The sequence below is a fragment of the Anabrus simplex genome, chromosome 1 (assembly GCF_040414725.1).
Source record: "Anabrus simplex isolate iqAnaSimp1 chromosome 1, ASM4041472v1, whole genome shotgun sequence".
Lineage (NCBI taxonomy): Eukaryota > Metazoa > Arthropoda > Insecta > Orthoptera > Tettigoniidae > Anabrus > Anabrus simplex.
This window is the reverse complement of record NC_090265.1, coordinates 1,574,387,528-1,574,411,297: the sequence shown is the minus strand read 5'-3', so window position 1 is coordinate 1,574,411,297 and position 23,770 is coordinate 1,574,387,528. Positions and strand designations below refer to the sequence as shown.

The 23,770-nt window shown below is 37.5% G+C and overlaps 1 protein-coding gene and 1 long non-coding RNA gene across 2 annotated transcripts in view; one reads left to right on the top strand and one right to left on the bottom strand.

Moving 5' to 3' along the window:
- LOC136858542 (ATP synthase subunit C lysine N-methyltransferase) overlaps positions 1–23,770 on the bottom strand; it is a 96,760-nt gene that overhangs the window by 20,988 nt on the left and 52,002 nt on the right. Inside the window, exons 3-4 of the mRNA XM_067138157.2 lie at positions 8,397–8,585; positions 7,962–8,128 (exon numbers count right to left, since the gene is read on the bottom strand). Of these exons, the coding sequence (XP_066994258.1) occupies positions 7,979–8,128; positions 8,397–8,585 (339 nt within the window). The 3' untranslated portion in view covers positions 7,962–7,978. The remainder of the gene's footprint in view (positions 1–7,961; positions 8,129–8,396; positions 8,586–23,770) is intronic.
- Positions 1–23,770, top strand: part of LOC136858545 (uncharacterized) — a 32,337-nt gene that overhangs the window by 1,582 nt on the left and 6,985 nt on the right. The gene's annotated exons all lie outside the window — the stretch shown is intronic.

The following is a 23,770-nucleotide window of genomic DNA, read 5'->3' as shown; positions in this document are numbered from 1 at the left end:
CTAATCACAAGGAGAATATGGCCGAGATGCCCACTCCCATTCCACAGCAACTGGTATCCCGACTCTCAGGACCACTTACTAGGCCACTCAACCGTTGCCCATGGTTCACGAACTAGGACGTGACTACAGTAACCCACAAACATGAACCATACTTAATACAAAAAGTAGAAAATTCCTTGCTTTGTGGTGAGATGTATTAACCAATTCCACTTTGGCAGTCCACTCATAAGGAAATTATAGAATCAGATCTTTGATTCAGAATATCTGTATATGAAGCAATCTTTAGCGCAAAGATAATGAATTATTATTATCTCACTGGGGTGGAATTTTAATTTTTTTTATAAAATATTTTGATTGTGTTTAACTATACTTTTGCACGTGGAGAGCCGAACATGTCCTTCGACACTCCCGGCACTAAAAGCCATATGCCATTTCATTTAATTTTGATAGGATTAATTATCATTCTAATGCATAATAATTGGTTTAGTGTAAGAGAAGGCCTAATGGTCTTAACTATGCCAATAAAGGCATTTATGTATCTGTCTATCTATCTATCTATCTATCTATCTATCTATCTATCTATCTATATTTAAGGCAAATGAATTGAAAATGTAAGAACTTTCAAGACTAGAACACATTTTATTTAGCGGATGGCTTTTAGTGCCGGGAGTGTTCAGTGACACGTTTAGCCTGCCTGGTGCAGGTCTTATGATATAGATGTTGATTCCCATAGGGAATCTGAAACATTTGTCCCGAATGAGTAAATTTATAATACCAATATAAATGGTCCGTTATTGGACATTATAAATTTTCCAGCTAACTCATTCCTGGTTGCCAGCATTTCACCCTCATGTGCTAGAGTGGGCTCATCAGTTGGTACTTAGCACACCTACCAATACGCTGGCTAGTGCATACCGTGGAGACCACTGCGTAGGCTGCTTGTAGCCAACGGCAGTGCCAATGCACTAAGAGACTTTGTCTCATTACCAAAAATTGATGGCTGCTTGGCCATCAGATGATACAGATGTTGATTCCCATAGGGAATCTGAAACACTTGTCCTGAATGAGTAAATTTATAATACCAATATATAATATAATGTTTCAGATTCCCTATGGGAATCAACATCTATATCATCTGATGGTCAAGCAGGCATCAATTTTTGGTAATGAGACAAAGTCTCTTAGTGCATTGGCAGTGGCTCCAAGTAGCCTACGCAGTGGTCTCCACGGTATGCACTAGCCAGCATATTGGTAGGTGTACTAGGTACCAATTGATGAGCCCACCGTAGCACACGAGGGTGAAACGCTGGCAACCAGGAATGAGTTAGCTGGAAAATTTAAAATGTCCAACAATGGACCATTTCTATTGGTATTATAAATTTACTCATTTGAGACAAATGTTTCAGATTCCCTATGGGAATCAACATCTATATCATAAGACCTGCACCAGGCAGGCTGAACATGTCACTGAACACTCCCGGCACTAAAAGCCATCCGCTAAATAAAATGTGTTCAAGTCTTGAAAGTGCTCACATTTTCAATTCATTGGCCTTAAATATAGATAGATAGAAAGATAGATAGACAGATAGATAAATGCCTTTATTGGCATAGTTAAGGCCATTAGGCCTTCTCTTACACTAAACCAATTATTATACACTAGCAAGATACCCGTGCTTCGCTACGGTATTATACTGAAATTTATAATTGAATGCTTATTGTTTTAGATATATAATCCGCCGAAATTCACGATCTGACTAGTTTTCTGCAAGAATCCACCAAAATTCCTGATCTGACTGGTTTTCTATTATTTTACGGCACGTTTCCTCCCATTTTTCAATCTTCCTTTCCAGCAATCGATTTCGTACTTCCCGGGCTAGGCTCAGGTATTCCTCCTGGTCAGTTGGGTCCGTAAATCTTTGCCATCTTTTCCTATAATCATTTTTAATATGGATAAAATCCTTCAGGAGATCCGGCGTAGTGTCATATTGGGTGCCTTGGCGGCACTGAACCCGCGGCCGGACTGCATTCTTAGTCATTACCCGTCCAGGAGCCGTTTCCAGCGCGGTCCACACATTTGATGACGGTCTGGAATATTATTATTATTATTATTATTATTATTATTATTATTATTATTATTATTATTATTATTACTATTATGTGTTGCTGGAATGGATGATGACAGGGAAAACCAGAGTATCCGGAGAAAAACCTGTCCTGCCTCCGTTTTGTCCAGCACGAATGTCACATGGAGTGACCGGGATTTGAACCACGGAACCCAGCTGTGAGAGGCCGGCGCGCTGCCGCCTGAGCAACGGAGGATCCTTATAAATACATCAATAACAGTGAAATCAATTGGTCTCACCTCCTTCTACACCCGACCGCCGTTAAGTTTATTTACCCCCCCCCCCCAAAAAAAAATTAAAAGAATGCTTGTTTCTTTATGTTTAAGGGAGTTTCCAAACACCAATGTTCACGTCTATTACCTTCAGTTTTGAGATATAAGTATCCCCACAAAAATAATTTACTTTTTTCACTTCATTTCACAATACAACCCCCCCCAAAGTGAATTTTCCCACAAAACTTACTTGTTTCTTTAATAGTAAATGATCTTCTAAATACCAATTATCACGACTCTAACTTCTTCAGTGTTTGTTTTATGTGTCCCCATGAAAGGAATTCAACTCCTTTACACTCCCGCCCTCCAAGATGGTTTCCCCACCAAAACGCGTTTTTCTTTGTTTTTAAAGGAGATCCAAAAATGAATTTTCACGTCGGTAACAACTTTAGTTTTTATTAGATGTATGTATTCTCATACAATTAAGTCAATTAATTTTTCAATTCTTTCACCCCCCTCCCCCCTTAACTGGATTTTCCGAGAATACGTGTTTTTTTACTTTTAAAGCAGATTGCAAATATCAAATTTCACGTCTGTAACATCTTCATTTTTGAGATATCAGTAGCCTAATTAAAAGAATTCAACACCATTTTCAGTCACTTTTACCCCTCCCCCCTCCACCCAAGTGGTATTTCCGAAAACTAAAAAAACACGTTTCTTTATGTTTAATAGAGATAAAAAATACCATTTTTCACTTCTGTAACATGTTAAGTTTTTTTAGATATACTGTAAAAGTTCTCATTTTAAAATTTCACCCCTTTTGAGTTCCCCTTAAGTGGAGTTTCCAAAAACAAATCACCTATGTTTCTTTACATTTACAGGAGATTCCAAACACCCACTTTTTACGTCTGTAACATTTTACGTTTCCAAGATATTCTGTAGATATAGTCTTTCAAAAAATTCACCCCAATTTGTCACTCCTGTTTAACCGCCATTAATTGGATTTTCCAAAAACTAAAAAATACGTGTTTCTTTATTTTTAAAGGAGATCCCATATACAAATTTTCAGTTCTGTAATATCTTTCGTTTCTGAGATATGTGTATCCTCATTAAAGGCATTCAACCCATTTTTCACCCTTTTACACCCCTCCTGTTAGGATTTATAGGAAACAAAAAAAAGGGTTCCTTTATTTTTAGAGGAGATTCTAACTACCAATTTTTACATCTGTAAATTTTAAAGTTTTAAGATGTAAACACACTCATTTAAAAAAATTTACCCCCACTTTTCACCCCCCAATATTTGGATTTTCCAAAAACAAAAAAATACGTGTTTCTTTACTTTTAAAGTAGATCCAAAATACCAATTTTCAGGTCTGTAATATCTTCAGGTTCTGAAATATAAGTAGCCTCATTAAAGGCATTCAACCCATTATTAACCCTTTTACACCCTTCCTATTGGGATTTTCCGAAAACAAAAGAATACAGGTTTCTTTATTTTTAAAGGAGATTCTAAATACCAATTTTTACATCTATAAACTTTGAAATTTTGAGATATAGATACACCCATTTTAAAAAATCACCCCCTTTTCACCCCGCATTAATTGGATTTTCCACAAACAAAAAATACGTGTTTCTTTATTTTTAAAGGAGATCCCAAACACCAATTTTCTGGTCTGTAATATCTTTAGTTTCTGAGATATAAGTAGCCTCATTAAAGGCATTCAACCACTTTTTCAACCCTTTTCACTCCTCCTAATGCGATTTTCCGAAAACAAAAAATACGTGTTTCTTTACTTTTAATGAAGATACTAAATACCAATTTTTACATCTGCAAACATTAAAAGTTTGGAGATATACATTCAACCATTTTAAAAATTCACCCCCTTTTCACCCTCCCATTAATTGGATTTTCCAAAAACAAAAAAATACGTGTTTCTTTATTTTTAAAAGAGATCAAAAGTACCAATTTTCAGGTCTGTAATATCTTCAGTTTCTGAGATATAAGTACCGGTATCCTGATTAAAGGCATTCAACCCATTTTCCCCCATTTTCACCCTTTTTCACCCCTCCTATTGGGATTTTCTGAAAACAAAAAGTACGTGTTTCCTTATTTTTAAAGAAGATTCTAAATACCAATTTTTACATCTGTAAACTTTTAAAGTTTTGAGATATAGATACACTCGTTTTAAAATTTCACCCCCCTTTTCACCCCCTTAGCGACGGAATATCCAAAAATCCTCTCTTAGCGAGCACCTACATCTTAATATGAATATATCCCCAAAATTTCATTACTTTATGTCCAGTAGTTTTGGCTAGGCGATGATGAATCAGTCAGGACAAGTTATTTTATATACTGTATATAGATTAGAATGATAATTAATCCTATCAAAATGAAATGAAATGGCGTATGGCTTTTAGTGCCGGAAGTGTCCGAGGACATGTTCGGCTCTCCACGTGCAAAAGTATAGTTAAACACAATCAAAATATTTTATAACAAAATTAAAATTCCACCCCAGTGAGATAATAATAATAATAATAATAATAATAATAATAATAATAATAATACAATAACAATAATAATAGCAGCAGTAGCAGCAGCAGCTAGTGATAATAATGTAATAACACGATTAATGATATACCAGAAATACACAGCTCACTCGTATTCTGCTGTACCTCCTAACGCTCTTTTAAATGACTGTGTGGTTGGTATTTCTCTGATATAATCCGGTCAACGGTTCCGTTCTTGTGCGGCAAACACAAAAAATTAGTTGTAATATGCGGCAGTTCGATGGTGAGGAATGACGAGCAGGTTTGATATATGAGCCCCTGTATCTTTGTTATGAACATTTGAGAAGTAATGGAAACGTGAAGAAAGGTAAGATGAGGAAAATGTAGTAATAACACGGCAGAGGAGAGACAAGTATGATGGTTATGATGGACATGGAGTTGCGGCTACTCTAGTTCTAGGAAAGATGATGACACGTGGTCATATTTTCTAAAATTGCATATATATATCTCTCAAATGCATTTTGAGCGTCTTGTAGCCTTAGGAACAATTGTGGCCTCACATCATTAAAAACATCACAATAGTCAAAATGTGGCATTATAAGAGCTTCGATTAATTGCTTTTTAAATTTTATTGGAAATATATGTTTACGTATATATTCATATAGAGAATGTAGAGGTGAGAAAACTTTTTGGCAGATAAGTAAGATATGTCCAGACCAAGTCATGTGTTCATCCATGATAATGCTGAGGTTCTTCACTTGTGATACAAAAGGAATTGAAACATTCTGAAGGATTACTCTAGGCAATGGACATTCACTTATACTTGACATTTGATTTTGATGGCTAAGAATGATCAATCAGTCACTACTGATCTGCATTTAGGGCAGTTGCCATGGTGGCAGATTCCCTATCTGTTGTTTTCCTAGCCTTTTCTTAAATGATAAAGAAATTGGAAATTTACTGAACATCTCCCTTGGTAAGTTATTCCAATCCCCAACTCCCCTTCCTATAAATGAATATTTATCCCAATTTGTACCCTTGAATTCCAGCTTTATCATACTGTGATCTTTCCTTGTTTCTGTATTATTTATTTACAATCATATTTATGAGATTACCCCAATGATGATCATTCCTTATTTTAACACCTAGGTATTTACAATGATCCCCAAAAGGAACTTTAACACCATCAACGCAGTAATTAAAACTGAGAGGACTTTTCCTATTTGTGAAACTCACAATCTGACTTTTAACCCCGTTTATCATCATACCATTGCCTACTGTTCATCTTAAAACATTATCAAGGTCATTTTGCAGTCGCTCACAATTTTGTAACTTATTTATTACTCAGTACAGAATAACATCATCTGCAAAAAGCCTTATCTCTGATTCCACTTCTTTACACATATTGATATATATAAGAAAACATAAAGGTCCAACAATACTGCCTTGTGGAACTCCCCTCTTAATTATTACAGGGTCAGATAAAGCTTCACCTACTCCAATTCTCTGATGATGATGATGATGATGCTTATTGTTTAAAGGGGCCTAACATCTATTTCATCGGCCCCTAATGGTATGAAATGAGACAAAATGGAATGACAAGTCCAAAATCTTTCACTGACCAGAATTCAAAATGAAGAATAAATGGATGGATATGAATTTACAACAATCACTGGATCCGACAGAAACCGACGTGAAATAATAATATTACTGACGAAGGGACTGCGTCTATAGCATAATACTGAATCGATGATGCTTTTAGTCCAAAGGGGTCCAAAATCCAAGTCATTGGCCCCTCATAATGGTACTTATTGCTAGGAAATTAGAACCGTGTTATTTGTCATGCTGCGGTACTAATCAAAAGTAGCGTAGACTCGTGGTATTCCACATATTATGGTACTACTCACAGGTAATGAAATTCGCACATGTAATACAGACTTATGAGGTTTTGCACATTGCGGCGCCATTTACAGGCAATGCCAGAACCATGGTGTCGCTCATCCCATGGTATCGCTCATACAGTGCTAACAATCACAGGTACTATAAAAGCTGGCAACATACTCTTTTGCTACTAATCACAAACCTATTTGGTTCCTAACATAGTGGTTCTACGTGCAAGTAAAAGCAACCCATGGTGTTCCCCACGTGGTGGTACTAATCACAGGTAGTTTCATGGTTCTAATACAATCATCCCTTGGTCACCCCTTTTAGTCGCCTCTTACAACAGGCATGGGATACCGTGGGTGTATTCCTCGTCTGAGTCCCCCATCCACAGGGGGTTGTGTGTGTGGTCCGTGAGAGGTATTTTATTTCCCTCAAGTCCGCCGGCAAGCCGGTTAGGATCCCCCTATCCGCCACATGGGACGCGCCACGTGGGAGTATCACCTCTTCCCCTGCTACGCCAGTGTAGTAGGTTCGTGGACTCTAATTCTTTGAGTTCTATTTTCTAGAAATATAGCCACCCATTCAGTCACTCTTTTTTCCAGTCCAATTGCACTCATTTTTGCCAGTAGTCCGCCATGATCTACCCTATCAAATGCCTTAGATAGATCAATCGCGATACAGTCCATTTGACCTCCTGAATCCAGGATATCTGCTATATCTTGCTGGACCTACAAGCTTCAGTGGAATAACCTTTCCTAAACCCAAACTGCCTTTTATCAAACCAGTTATTAATTTTGCAAACATGTCTAATATAATCAGAAAGAATGCTTTCCCAATGTTTACATGCAATGCATGTCAAACTGACTGGCCTGTAATTTTTAGCTTTATGTCTATCACCCTTTCCTTTATACACAGGGGCTACTATAGCAACTCTCCATTCATTTGGTACAGCTCCTTCATGCAAACAATAATCAAATAAGTACTTCAGATATGGATCAATTGTAAATATCTTTATCTCCTGAAATTCTTGCTGGCACCAATACAAACAGCCAGACACAAAATATAGAACAAAAAAGGAACATTTAATCAAGACTGTGTTGTAAACATTGCTTCTTGAAATTGCTTTTATGGCATTCTTTGGAGAAACATAATATTTAGCAAACTTCTAAATATAAATGTTTTGAACATCTGTGGCTGGGTCAATCACCAAGCATCAAAAATTACTGTCTCTTACCTGACATATGAAGACTATCAACTAGGCTTCCAATTATACTTCCACACAGTATCTATCCCAGATCCAAGAACAGAGTCTGGCGTCCTTGAGGGGAAAGGGAATCGACAGGCAATAACGCACGTATCTTCTCTCAGTTCCTGGATCAATTTTTCCTCCAGTTCAGGCATCTTAAGAAGAAAATAAATATTATACAAACAAAGAAGCTTGTAAGTAATTATAAAAATATGGAAGTAGAAACAGTGGTAAGTAGTGGCTGTGAACAATCACAAAATTTAAACACTCACTATGCCTAAATCAAGTGTTTAAGCATACATGGTAAATTCTCTCACTGGTCACATAAAACTGCACCTGCATCCACAGTATATACTAACATGCATATAAGAATGCTTCAATCATACAAGATTTTGATCTTCTTTTCTCTAAATAAATACTAACCATCTCTTGCACGCCAAAGATGACAACATTATGATAAGGTGCAAGGTTTGTTTTCCAAAGATCTTGTCGGTAAAAGTTTGCCTTAGACCTTAGTCCAAGGCGGTAAGCTTGCAGCCTGGAATAACCCACCAGCCATGGATTTAACTCAATTCCATCAGCAGAAAATCCTGCCTGAGCAGCAGATAATACCTGCACAAAAGCAGCAACATCACAAAACAGAATTAAAATGAATTAACTTATGATGCTATGATAACCAAATGGTTCACGGGAGAGCACTATAATAATAATAATAATAATAATAATAATAATAATAATAATAATAATAATAATAATAATAATAATAATAATAATGATGATAATGATAGTTTGTTTGTCCAACCCTTGCCCCATTTCTCTACGGGGTCGGGTGTAAGGCGAGATGAATCTGTTGTGGCGGGTTTTTATGACCGGATGCCCTTCCTGACGTTAACCTCACCAGAGGAGTTCATGAGTTGAAATGAATGACGTGATATATGATAGTAAGAAGACAGAGGATGAAACCCGGTGCCAGCGCATAGCCTACTCCTGTTGAATAGCACCAAGGGGTCTGCTCAATGCCTAACGTCCCCATCCGATGGACGAATTACATTCAATTTTTAAAAAATTTTTTTTTGCTAGTGGTTTTACATTGCACCGACACTGATAGGTCTTATGGAGATGAAAATTGCATTCAAAAGCGTCATATGCCCTCACTCCATGTGAGCACTTTGGAGAGGTTTGGAATTTGATCCAGGCTTTTGACATGCAATCTAGTTATTACAAATTGCATACCACCACCTCTGGCTAACCACGGTGTCAGACAGTTTAGACTTCAATGCATTAACGATCATGGCCACCAGGCAGGCTAGTAATAATAATAGTAATAATAATAATAATAATAATAATAATAATAATAATAATAATAATAATAATAATATTTATTGACGGCATAAAACCATATTACATAATATGTACCTAACAATTTTTTAACATAAGGCATATAAAGGAGAAGCTAGTAATGTAAATATCAAATTATCTCATTATACAGTACTATAGGACAAACAGGATAGGTTATCTAATGATTATGATGTTAGTACATTTAATTTTCTAGCCATTTTCATAACGTGAGAGTGTAAACAGTCAAATATATCAATATCCAACTTATTCACATTTCTCATCATTCTTTGCAATGGTCTATGGAAAGCATATTTTGTTCAGTGCCAGTTTGTTACAAAAGACTGATTTAATCTCATATACTTAGGAGGAACATAAATGTTCACATTTCCAATAATTCAGAACAATTTATATGAGACTAATTTAAATGAAACTATTGTCGAAGTTCTCACGTCTTCCCTGAAGAGACTGTAATTCCAGATAGTTTTCCAATTTTTTATATTCTATGCAGTCGTATGGGATACCAATTCTGTAAGAATAAATACGTAAAAATTTATGTTGGACAGACTCTATCCTAGATATGGAAACAGTATGGTGACGATTCTATATCTGAGTGCAATATTCTAATAATGGACGTACCAATATTACATATAGGTGTTTAAGAAAGAGCAAATTGGAAAACCCTCTAGAATACCTTATTGTGCAACCAAGTCTTTGCAAGGATTTTTCACATATCTGTTCAATGTGATCACTGATGTTCAGGGTATTTGTGAATAATGTCATTTATTTGTTCCACAGTACTCACAGGAATTTTGGAATTTTATCTATAATTGAAGGAAATATTACATTTCTTTGTAGAAGATCAGATTATCTTACCTGAACAATAAACTTCAAGTTGATTTAAGTCTCTTTGTAATCTAAGGCAATCACTACGTAAATCGATTCTTATAAAGAATTTTGCATCATCTGCAAACAGCAGGAATTTAGAATTTGCAGAAACCTCCTTAACATCATTAATATATAGCAAAAAAAAGAATGGAGCAAGGCGAGCACCTTGTGGGACACCACTAGTGGCATTATAAGGGCTAGAAAGGTGATTGTGTATCTTAACTCTAAATGTATGATCTTGGAGATAGGATCGAAACCATGATAGAAGAGGTTCATGAATACCGTATGCAGAAAGTTTCTTTAGTAAAAGGCTACGGTCAACTATCAAAGGCTTTGAAAAAAGTCTGTATTTAGGCAGTCAACCCACCCATGATTTTCAACAGCATCAGCAACAAATTGATAATATAGCACGAGATTAGTACAGGTTGAGCATCCAGAAATAAATCCATGTTGGTCTTCTATCATGATTTGTGTTTGAAAAGATGTGTTTTTTATCAGTTATTATATCTTCAAACAGTTTAGGTATTTGAGACATACTGTGACAGGCCTGTATTGTTTCATGTCTGTTTTATATCAATTCTGAAACAGTGGAATAACAAATCTACATTTCTATTTTTCGGGAAAAATACATTGGTCAAGAGTTGAGGATTGGAATAAAGATTGCATTCCCACTCAGACATATACTCAGAATAGCATACTTTATATTCAATTCTACATTTCTCCCTTAGTTTTGAAAATGTTTCATATTAATGTCTTAAGTGTGTGGACTTATAAAGTTTATGAAATATTTTCCTTTCTAAAATGAGAGCAATATGTAGCAATATAAGTTTTTAGTAATACCTTGCTAAATACCTTAATAACCTATGCTTTCTAGTTAGTAAACATGTTAAAATGGACACTAAATTACCCTCAAAGCATAAAGTTCTGATATCAATAATACTGGTAAACCATACACAAATATTCAAGCTCTTTAGGCCTTTTCATTAAAGAAATTATCAGTGTTTTACCCCATTGTGGCACTGGGCTCATCAGTTGGACTGTCACACTTTTCCAAGATGCTGGCAGCTAGTGCGCCATTGAGACACCATTGCAACCCTTCTTTGTAGGACAATGCAGTGATAGCGCACTAGAGGAAGTACGTAACTCCACTTGTGTAGAAGACTGCCTTTGGCTTTTATATAAAATAAAATAAAAAGTGCCCAGAAGGAAACCATAAATTAATTTCACTGATTGCAAATATTAAAAAACATCTCACGATTTTACAATTGAAGAGGCTTAAAGGTAAAGGTTTCTATCACACTTTTAATTATTACAGAAAAAAAAAAAAAGAAGTCAATCTTATTCTGAATAAACTTCAGTTTAAGATGTTCTGCAAGAAGGTTTTCAAATTAGAAAAAGATATGCAGGTTTTTGTACAAAAATGAAAAAGAGTGGATTTTTGTCCATTATTTTGTACATTACTTGCTATTTTCAACAATCATTCACCACTAATATACATCTACATTTCCAATGTCTACATTAAATAATTGAGAGGAATAAACAATTGATGAATCAAGTCATGTATAGAAAGCAATATGAATAGGAACACATAACAAGATAAAAATAAAGACAGGTCAGTGTAAGAAGAGGGAGCAAACAGAAAGAGTAGTTGAAGACAAACACGAAATACAAAAGGACTATGACACATAGATATGCTCTCTACTCATCAAGCTCAGTTCTGTTACGTACATTTCTTCTCATCCTCCAACAAGCTGAATTCTGCTCATTTCATCAGGACGGTAGGTTTCAACATTCACTGAGGGACCATTTGGACAGATCTTCAATTTTGATGTGGGAAGGATAAAGTCAGAAAAAAGGAAAAAGAAAGATGAATAGAGGAAAAGGCTAGGAACACAGGACAAACACAAAAGGTGAAAAGGAGCCTTACACTCAACTATAAAATGTGTTAACTTCACCACTATATTGGCACAGCAGAACATATGTCAAATACTGAAAACATGATGTATCCTTAGATGAAGATAAACACAAATAAGGCACAATCTCTACGTCAGGAGGGATTTGGTGGGTAATAATAATAACAATCGTATGGCCTCAGCTACCGTGTGCAGACATTTCAATTTGACGCCACCTGGCTGTCTGCTCCTCAATTTCGACGATCCATTTTACTCTAGGCCTACTAGACCGAGTAAACTGAAACTCTCTTGGGTGTCTATGGCTGAGATTTAATGAATTTTGTCGGGTAAACATCAAATGTGTCACCAGAGATCTTTTACATGCCGACAATATACGACATTCAGTTGAAAGAAGATATGATGGTTCAACCTTTCAATACTATAAAAATAAGAAATGTAAGTTTTACATTCCTATTTAATTATTGTAATACCCCCCTTGGAGCTGGTCACATTAATTTAAAGCACATATAAATCAAAGTAATAAAGTAATAAAGTAACAAACCTGAAGGGACATATGTCAACCGATAAGACATTAATAACAACATCGCAAGTTTCAAAAATATACACATGCCTAGTAGCAAAGATAAGCAGGATTACCAACATGACGACTAGAGAAAGGATGTGGGAAGCAGACTGGGATCCCTAAGAGGAGGTGATCTTACGTGACATTGTAGGGAAAAAGACGTGTGAGCAGTTACCCGTCAGTCTGCATTTACTAACAAATAAAGAAATGTTAAGACAGCTGGAGAACAGAAATTTAAAAATAAATTAACATGATCAATAAAGAAAAACAAAGGGGAAACGAATCACAAGGTTCCTATCTATGGTCCTTCAGAAAATCAAAATTGTATATTACAAGTCTGATCCACAAGAAGGTGTCCAGTGACAAACCATAAAATATTAAGATTACATTAAGAAAATAAGAACAACTTCTGCAATTAGAATTTTACAGGGAAAATTTGACAGGGAATATAAAATCAATAACAACAGTTTCACAAGGAAAATAGGAGATTAACAGATTATTACATATAATTTACAAGGAAAATTTACAAAGGAATTTAAAATTTAATGCAGAGGCCTTTAGAGTTGCTGTCCTCCTAATACACATCAGCAAGAGACGCATAGCTCCAAGCGGGTTACGCTAAATTGACGCAGGACTATGGGAGGCAACCATGGGTGGAAAATTAAATTGTACATTACACAATTAATAAGGTTAATAAAAGGGAATTGCCTCCAAAGGAAAAGGATATGCCTAGCTGATGAGCTATGGCATTACAAAACAAAACGGTGAAAACCAGGGTCTACAGTAAACTCCGAAGCAAATAAATTTACATATTAATTTAAAATTCAAGAAAAGGAAACATGCTTACCCTGAGGTGACTGGAGCCGCTGACGGGACCACACTCGAAGTGTGTCCGACCGTGAGGACGTACGAAAACCAAAGACATGGATAAGAGCCCTGCTCCTACCGAGGAGCCAAAGGCTGGAAATTGAGAAACACACAAACAGCCAAGCAAGGAAGCTTACTACGATACGACCCAAAATTTTCGCCAATGAAGAAGGTCATTATTCCGACCAATTAAAACAAATTACCTTATATGGGCCACAAATTCTAGAGGTTTCGATTGCAAAACGCAGCGATTTCATTATCGAAGCCTGCACGTGGCAAATACAGGGCGATACAAAAGGTTGTTTAACAGATTGCAAGTTACAACATGCACAACTACAGGAGATCTCCAATACCAAAATGCAATCATAACAATTAAACAAATACAATTAAATGTCTTTCTAATGAGTCCTGAAAATCTCAATATTTTTACATAAATTCAGAAAGAAAAGAAGTTTCAATGACTTCTTCGAAAATGTCTTAGTTCTTGCAATGTTGTTTTGACAATTTTTTTTACATAAACTCACAAAAAAACTAATATTTCACTGACTTCTTCGAAAATGTCTTAGTTTTTGCAATTTCGATTTTACAAAATTTAGCATCACATCCACGTTATGAACTTCTCACCACCAGCGACATCCTCCACCTCCTAATCTCAAGCTCTGCTCAATTATTAAATAAAAAACAAGTTAAATTAGATCGAGGTTTTAACTGGAGGTCCGAAATTTTCAAAACACGCTGATTCCAACACATATCATCACCCACATCTTGATGCGATTCTCACCAGCAATATTTTTTTGAAGCAGAATTGCCTAAGCTCGACCACAGGTATTGCTGTCCATAGGGTTGCTGACATCGGCCGCCTGCCAACACGGTATTGCTTTTCAGTCCCACCATGGTCTCCAACGAAGCTTCATTTAGTTCACTCAAGTAGTGAACTCACAGTGAACAAGTAGTAAAGCTTAGCGCAGTACTGAGTAACTGTCACCACCAGGAACTTTGGGTATATGCACTCCCAGGCCGGATGCAAACTGGTCAGGAATTCACAGTGCCCCTTCCAACAGGCAGGTAGGTTCACTGGATGGACCAGGTTATTGTGATCACTGGAACAGAGATCAATCCGCAGCGGAAAAGGAAGTTATAGAGGAAAAGCCATAGCTCGGCTATCCAGAAGAGTCTTTAAAGAAACATAGCCTGAATGGTGGGTTTTCTGTTTTCTGCCAAACTTATCACTAAATAAGAGAAACTGTCAAAATTCTGTGCGAGGAGGATAACCTCACACCAAATAACTTTGGGAACTCCAACCCCCCCCCCCCCCCCCAGGGCAAGCATGTTTAATCATTTACCAAATATAAGGAACCAAAGAAAATAAGGGAAGTTTACTGGAGTTTACCTTAATGCCAGAAAATTTTACAAGGGATGTCTAGTTATGAAAATGAATGAAGAGCTTAACCTTACCTAAAAACTATTATACTAAGTTATACGTAACATGGTCTCAAACGACCATCCTTATTACAACTGAAACAATTCCTAATTAACCTATAAAATTGCCAATCTATCCGGCCAGATTCTTACCCTAAAATTTGCTTATAACTAAGTTTCCTTAAGGTAACTAAATGGTTTCTAAAGTATCATCTCATAACTAGGGGATCTTAACTTGAGACAAATGGACCCGACTGATCCTCTTCTTCTCAGGATCACCGACTAATAACGACACAGGGGTTAGAAATTTCAGAATTGTGTAAGGACCTCAAAATTTGGGGCCCAACTTACCATGACATGGTCCGCAGCACTGCTCATAGTATAAGTCTTTACATAAACCTGGTCACCCACAGGCAGATTATGCAGTCTTTGCCCATGATTATAGTTACGTTGAACTTTAGAATAATACACTTTTTTACGAGCACGGTGCCAAGCAGCACTGATCGTTTCTGGACTTGCGACATCAGGTCATCATAAGTCGTGTAACTCATTGCTGAGCGTCATGACCCCATTTGACTTCACACAATATTTTGGATTAAGCGGCGCCAACTTTGACGATGTTAAGCTTCTCTTAAAGCCTGCTGAAGAGTCAGACCGGTGGTACGCAGAACTTGATCAATCCACCTACTTGATGTCCTTCCTCGTGGTCTTCTGCCGAAAACTTTGCCTTCCATGATACATTTCTCCAGATTTTCACTATCACGTCTTACAATATGTCCGAAGAATTGGACGATTCTTCTCTTTATGACGTGAGAGGAGAGAAGTTTGGAGATATTCAGTTCTTGAATAATAGATGCATTAGTTCTTCTTTCCGTCGAAGGTACACGGACCATCCTTCTCCAACACCACATCTGAAAGGCGTCGATACGGTACTTATCTCTTGCTTGAGGGTCCAGGTCTCGGAACCATAAAGGAAGACAGAGAACACAAGAGAATCAACTAGTCTAATCTTTTTACTGTTTCTAATTGCTGTGCTCTGCCATATTTTTGTGAGTTTGCTCATGGCAGCACGCCCTAAGGTGATACGTCTCCTAATCTCTTTGTCAGAACTTCCAGTATCACAGATGATCGACCCAAGGTATATATAGTCATTTACCATTTCCAGTTCTCTTAATCGACCTGTCAGCTGGATCTGTGCCGCTCTGTCAATTATCATTAGTTTGGACTTGCTCAGGTTGATCTCTAGCCCATATTCTAAACTTGTATCTTTTACCCTCGCTAGTAAATCTGCAAGTTCATCTTCACTGCTGGCAAGGAGAGTGGTGTCATCAGCAAAGTGCAGGTTACTGATTTTTCGTCCACCAAGTGATATGCCTCCAGTCCAGTCATCGAGGGCTTTCTTCATCACATATTCAGCATAGATGTTATATAGAATAGGTGAAAATATGCAGCTCTGTCAGACACCCTGCAAAATACTGAAAAATTCTACATCATCTACATCAGGTAGAAGTTTGTTAATGGACCACAGATTAGAGAGTGGAGAATTGAGGGTGAACGCTAGCATCAATGAAGCAGGAGTTTGCTTATGACTAAAGGCAGTGTTGAAAGCAAATGCTAACCAATTAAGTGATGAATCCCACTTAGAGTGGTCAGCAGAATGGTAGGCAATAAGAACAGATCTAAGATTTTGATTGACTCTCAGCATAATTAGGCCTTGGGTAATAGGGAGTAGTAGTTACATGAGAAATTGACAAATCAAAACAGAAATTGCAGAATTGTACAGAGGTAAAAGCTCTGGCGTTGTCACTCACCAAAAATTGACAGGGTCCAAATGAAGCACAGATCTGTTTCAAGCAAGAAATAGTAGTAATAGCATTAGCCATACGAGTTGGGAACAGCCATGTAAAACGCGAGAACACATCAACAAACACAAGTATGAAACGGTGGCCGGTCCATGATCACGGAAGAGGACCGATGTAATCGATGAATAATCTCTTCATGGGGTGAGAAGCTTGCTCAGGTGACAACAGACCTAGGCAAGTATTAAGAGCAGGTTTACTAGTATTACAAGTTTTTTAACAAAAGTACGAATTTCACCATCCATGGATTTCCAAATGAAATGTTTACAGATTTTCTCCCTAGTTTTGAACACACTGAGATGTCCACCAATAGGGGACTCATGGAAATATTTAAAAAGAGCAGGAACCAAATAAACAACAATTTTGGGGTCTCTGCAACCACGAGCAGGACAACACAGAACACCATTCTTAAGGACATAAGGTTTGACATGTTCATCAGACTTAATCCTCTCAATACTAGCCTTTAATTGAGCATCCTCTTCTTGATGTTTAGCAATATCTTTGAAAAGGAAAGGGGAATTAGTGAAAACTACATTAAGAAAGACTGAAACTTCTTCAAGAGAGGGATCTGCAGGTTCTGATTGAGAGTCAGGACTCCCAGGGTAGAAAATCCTACCAAGAATATCAGCAACAACGTTTTCGGTGCCACGAATGTGACGAGCTTCTAATTGAAAAGCTGAGATGCGTACTGCCCAACACGCAAGATGACCGGTCCTTCTTGGTTTGGCCAGTACCCAACTCAGTGCCTAATTATCTGTTTCAATATCAAAAGGGACATGTTCAAGGTACATTCTAAATCTTTCTAGAGAGAAAACAACAGCTAAAGCTTCTAATTCATAGATCGATAGTTACGTTCAGCAGGATTGTGACTATGGGAAGCATAAGAAATTGAATGTTGTCCCTCTTCAAATTCCTAAAGGAGAACACCACATATACCAGTAGATGAAGCATCAGTTTGGAGAATGAAATGTTTAGAAAAATCTGGAGCGTTACACAAGGCAGATTTCAGGTCATAGAAAGCTTCAAGTTGTGCATCACCCCACTCAAATTTAGCATCTTTTCTCCTCAAGGCGTCTAATGGGGCTGCTCTTTCAGCAAAATTGGGGACGAATTTACGGAAGAAATTGACCATACCAACAAACCTAGCTACAGGCTTGACATCTTTAGGAGTGGGGAAAATTTTGAATTGCTGCGGTACAAGATTGGTAAATAGACACCTTTCTCAGACACAATATGCTCTATGAAGGATATCTGGGGCTGTGTGAAAGTAACCATGCTAGCCTTAAGGGTTAGCCCTGTTTAATGGAGTCTTTCAAGGACTTCACTGAGATGAACAGGTGCTCTTTAAAGGTTTCACTGAAAATAACTAAAATGTCCAAATAATTATATACAAATTTGAATTTAATGTGTGACAAAACATTATCTAGCAGCCGAGTAATGACCGCAGTGCCCGTGGAGAGGGCGAATGGGACACGCTCAAATACATAGAGGTTCCAATCAGTAGCAAAAGCAGTGAGGTGCTTGGATTCTTCAGCAAGAGGTATCTGATAATATGCTTGATTCAAATCAAAAGTGGTAAAAATTTTCGCATTAGCAAACCAAGAGAAACAAGAGTGTAAGTCAGGAAGAGGAACAGATTGAAGTACAACTCTCTTATTTAACATTCAATAATCGATGACAGGCCTGAAGCCACCCTGTGGTTTAGGGACAAGAAATATGGGAGAAGAATAGGCAAATTTAGAGGGACGTATTACACCATAAACAAGCATTTGATCGATAATAGCCTTAAGGGCTTTCATCTTGGGAGGCGACAACCGATACAGAGGAGAACGAACAGGTATATTGTCAGTGACTTCAATTTTGTATTCCAAGTCATTGGTTACACCTAACTTATCTGAGAATACATCAGGAAATTGATCACACAGATGCTTAAGTTGGTTGGCCTGATCATCAGGCCAATGATCAAAGTCAAATGCTTTGGGTTCACCCGTGTCCTCAGAGACAGCAATGACATGACAAGGAAGAATAGGGGAACGATTACACAATGTAAAGATCCTAACGGAAAATTTAAACTAGAACTCATTGTACTGAAGGTCCAATATCATACCAGTTTTAGCAATAAAATTTGCACCCAAAATGAAAGGACAAGATAAATCTTTCACCACTAGCACGGGCATTTTCCACGTGAAATTACGGATTCTTATTTTGACGTCCAAACGTCCAATCACATTCAAGGAATTAGAGTTAGCCATATGGCAGGTTAAAGATATAGGTTTTAAAGAAGGGAACTTGCAAACAGTTTTCATGGAATTATACCAGCTTTCACTCATCAAAGTGATGTTACTTTCAGAATCTACTAACGCACAGGCAGGTTCATTGTTCACTTCTAAACATATTTAAGGTAACTTACAAGGAGGGACAGCGGAAATACCACAAGATTGCAGAAAATTGACACTAGGTTCAGATTGAGATCTGTCATCAACCACTGAATTATGTAAATCATCATCTAACCTACAGTGATAACAGACGAAACATGAAGCTACACTTTGAGGTTTGGCACAAGAATTGGCGGTTAGTCATCTAGAATTACCATTACCAGGACACCTGGACCCAGAAGAATTGCGAGGACACTGTCTAGAAAAATGTCTATTCGACCCACAGTATCGACAAGAATTATTGGTGGAAGAGACTCTACCCACATAAGGTTTTGAATTGCCTAAGGGCTCAATCTTAGGACAACTCCTCTGGAAATTTTGGGTGGGTCCACCCATGTCAGGTTTTGAATTGCCTATGGGCTCACTCTTAGGACAATTCTGCTGGAAATGATCAGTGGAGCCACAACTAAAACAGGCACGAGAATTATGTGGCTTGGAAGCAGGAGAAGAAGTGGTACAAGTGACCTGAGAAGACATGCTCATAGGAGGAGGAGCTAACGCAACGTGTAGCTGGTCGGCATACCTAATGCCTTTGGCAGAAACAGTGACAGCTTCCAATTGAGCGAAAGTAGCTGGTCGCGGTGAAAGAGCAAGATACGACCAATAATTAGGTGCAAGACCCTCAACAATGCTGGCAACCATTTGAGACTCAGAATAGTTGAGCATAAAAATCCTAGCATTGAACTTAATGTCCTGAATGTATTCAGACAAGGTTTCATTCAAATGCTGCACTTGGAAATAATATTTTGCACCAAGGAAGACATTGCACAGGAAGGAATAAAGAACTCAACTACATGTGCATGAAACTGATCCACTGTCCATCTTGCAGAAATGGCTTTAATGATGTGCTCAGAAAGAGCTCCAGATACATGTGGATATAAGAACTGGAAGAAATTGCCACTACTTAAAAAGAGTATACAATTGCCTGATCTTTAAATTCAACCAAAGATCGTAGAAAAGAAATGATCTCATCAACTAAATTAGCGGTGAACTTTGCTACACACTTAAATACAGCAGTTAATGGGTGAGGTAAATTGGAAAAATATTGAGAAATAGCAAGTGTAGTAAGTACCTGAGAAGGACTAGATTGGTTCTGGGAAGGAATCACAGTTGCATAGTAATAGTGGTTCAAACGTCCTTGGGAAAAGGATGGAGTACTGAAAGTGAGGTTAGGAATGCCATCAGACTGCAATGAAACCGGCACAGATATTCGCATCTACAAAACGTTTTCACACATTTGAGTAACCACTGAAGCATCTGATTCAGGTGACACTTGGACATGGGGATATTTTTGCATTATTGAATGAGAAACAGGTTGGGTTGCAACAGAAGGTTGACACCAAGACACATAAGTATTACCAGGTGCCATAGGAATAAGAGACATACCAACTTGAGTACATGCATTATTTACAGGCTGAGAAGCACTTGTAAAAATAGCAGAAGAAGATCGCAGGAGAACATTATCACAAGTTACCAGTGCACAAGTTTGGGAAGCAGTCGATGCAGAAATTGTTTCACTTTCACAAGTTTCGGACGGAGCTGACACACGAACTTCAAGACTAGAATTGCCTTCTAGCAAGCCTACTATTTTATCGAGAATGCCAGAGAACTGTGACAATAAGACTTCACCTTCAGTCGCTTGTTTGCAGATAAATTATGAGCTAACAAGTCGCGAATCTTATCCATGTAATACTGCACTTGGGCATTCACATGTGTTAATTGAGCATTAGACGGTTCGGAGGAACAAAAGGACAAAAGCAGAGCTTCAAACTCGTTTAATTTATCTCTAACGATTGTCAAAGATGTGCACACTTTGTCTGTCGATAATTCGGGGACTGACACCAGTGCTTTAACAGGCTTGTGTCATCTCTAACCCTTTGTGTCGAATTCAATTTACGAATACGCAGTTCACAGATTAATTCCTCCTTCCTCAAATGGAAAGGGATAGGGACCACACGAGACATGTTAACAAAAAATTACGTTAGGAGACGATACTAGGTTATTTTAGGTTAGTTAAGGGTTAGCGCGTTCGCATCTCTTTCTTCTACAACCACGCTCTGCTACCAGATATAACCCCCCCCCCCTGGTGCTGGTCACATTAATTTAAAGCACAAATAAATCAAAGTAATAAAGTAATAATCAAAGTAACAAACAAATTACAACAATTTTACAAGGAAAATAGAAAAGGGGATTTACATATTATTACATATAATTTACAAGGAAAATTTACAAAGGAATTTAAAATTTAATGCAGAGGCCTTTAGAGTTGCTGTCCTCCTAGTACACATCAGCGAGAGACGCATAGCTCCAAGCGGCTTACACTAAATTGACGCAGGACTACAAGAGGCAACCCCAGGTGTAAAATTAAATTTTACATTACACAATTAATAAGGTTAATAAAAGAGAATTGCCTCCAAAGGAAAAGGATATGCCTAGCTGATGAGCTAAGGCATTACAAAACAAAATGGCAAAAACCAGGGTCTAAGGTAAACTCTGAAGCAAATAAATTTTTATGTTAATTTAAAATTCAAGAAAAGGAAACATGCTTACCCTGAGGTGACTGGAGCCGCTGACAGGACCACATTCAAGGTGCGTCCGACCGTGAGGACGTATGAAAACCAAAGACGCAGGCAAGAGCCCTGGTCCTACTGAACAGCCAAAGGCCAGAAATTGAGAATCACGCAAACAGCCAAGCAGGGAAGGTTACTGATACGATCCAAAATTTTCGCCAATGAAGAAGGTCATTATTCCGACCAATTAAAACAAATTACCTTATATGGGCCACAAATTCTAGAGGTTTCGATTGCGAAATGCAGTAATTTCATTATCAAAGCCTCCACATGGCAAATACAGGGTGATACAAAAGGTATTTAACAGATTGCAAGTTACAACAAGCACAACTACAGGAGATCTCCAATACCAAAATACAATCATAAGAATTAAATAAATACGATTAAATGTCTTTCTAACGGGTCCTGAAAATCTCACTATTTTTACATAAATTCTCAAAAAAAACAAATGTTTCACTGACTTCTTCGAAAATGCCTTAGTTCTTGCACTGGAGATTTTAGAATTTTTTTTAATACATAAATTCACAAAAAAAAACACAAATATTTCATTGACTTCTTCGAGAATGTCTTAGTTTTTGCAATGGCGATTTTACAAAATTTAGCATCACATCCACGTTATGAACTTCTCACCACCGGCAACAATTATAATTGGTACTGGTTTCAACCAGTATTCTTGGTCATCATCAGCCGATCACAGATAAGTATAAAAGACAATGCACAGGTAAATAAAATGTGTATGTATGTTTAGTCCTCAGCCCGAAGGCTGGTTGGATCCTCAACAGCTCCGCCATCAGCTGTCATAGATGGGCTAGGCATCACTGAAGAGGCATACTAGGGAAATGAGGAGTGAGGTAGTTTCCTGTTGCTTTCCTCACCGAGCCAGAAGTTGCTATTACATATCAGTCTGCCAAGACCACTGAAATGCCTGCACCAACCGACCCTATAAGCAACATTTTCACACCATTCATAGCAGGGACAGGCTGCATAAGGAATGGCATTACTAGCATCGCTCATACCTCAGTCACTTTCATTTTGTCAAAGCCAAGGATAAGACTGAGACAGATCAATGAAAGTAACAAAATTGCTCTAGCCCATACCAGAAGACATAGTGCACTGTAAACACTAGGTCCTGCCAGCAAAGGTACAATAAAATGTGAAGTTTAAATAATTTCGTCAGATGCTGTTTGTGAAGTACTAAAACACTTTGGGGAGCATTGTGTGTTGAAATTTCAGCCAATCACAAATAAGTATAAATGATGATGCACAGGTAAACAAAATGTGAAGATTAAATCATTTTGTCAGATGCTGTTTATGAAGCATTGAAATATCAATGTTATGTAGAAGTCTAGAATCAAACACGAATTTTTCAGTTGCAGTTCATGAGGCACTGTATAATTTTAGGGGTCAGCACTGCGTGACGATAGTTCCAAAAATCTTGAAGAAGTTGTAGATCACGTACGTAAATGTAGTACGGAGCAAGTTCTTGAAGAGTAGCAAGACATATGTGCCGATCGGCACTGTGCTTCGAAAAGTTTGTGGAAATCCGATGAAAAAATTTAAAAAGTTCAAGTATCAAGCCTTTAAATGCTGATGTATGTATGTATGTATGTATGTATGTATGTATGTATGTATGTATGTATGTATGTATGTATGTTCAGTCTACAGCCCTACGGCTGGTTGGATCCTCAACAGCTCCGCCATCAGCTGTCATAGATGGCCTAGGCATCAATGAAGAGGCGTACTAGGGAAATGAGGAGTGAGGTAGTTTCCCGTTGTGAAATAGTACAATTTAGTTGTAGGCACAAAATTGGAACAGTTGAGGAGCGTAATGACATAGCGTGTTATAACTTGAAGGTAAGAGTTGAGGTCAATCTTAGAATAGCGTCGGAACCAGTACTGTCCTTTTATGTAAATAATATGTACACTATGTTAAAGTATTGATTAGGTGG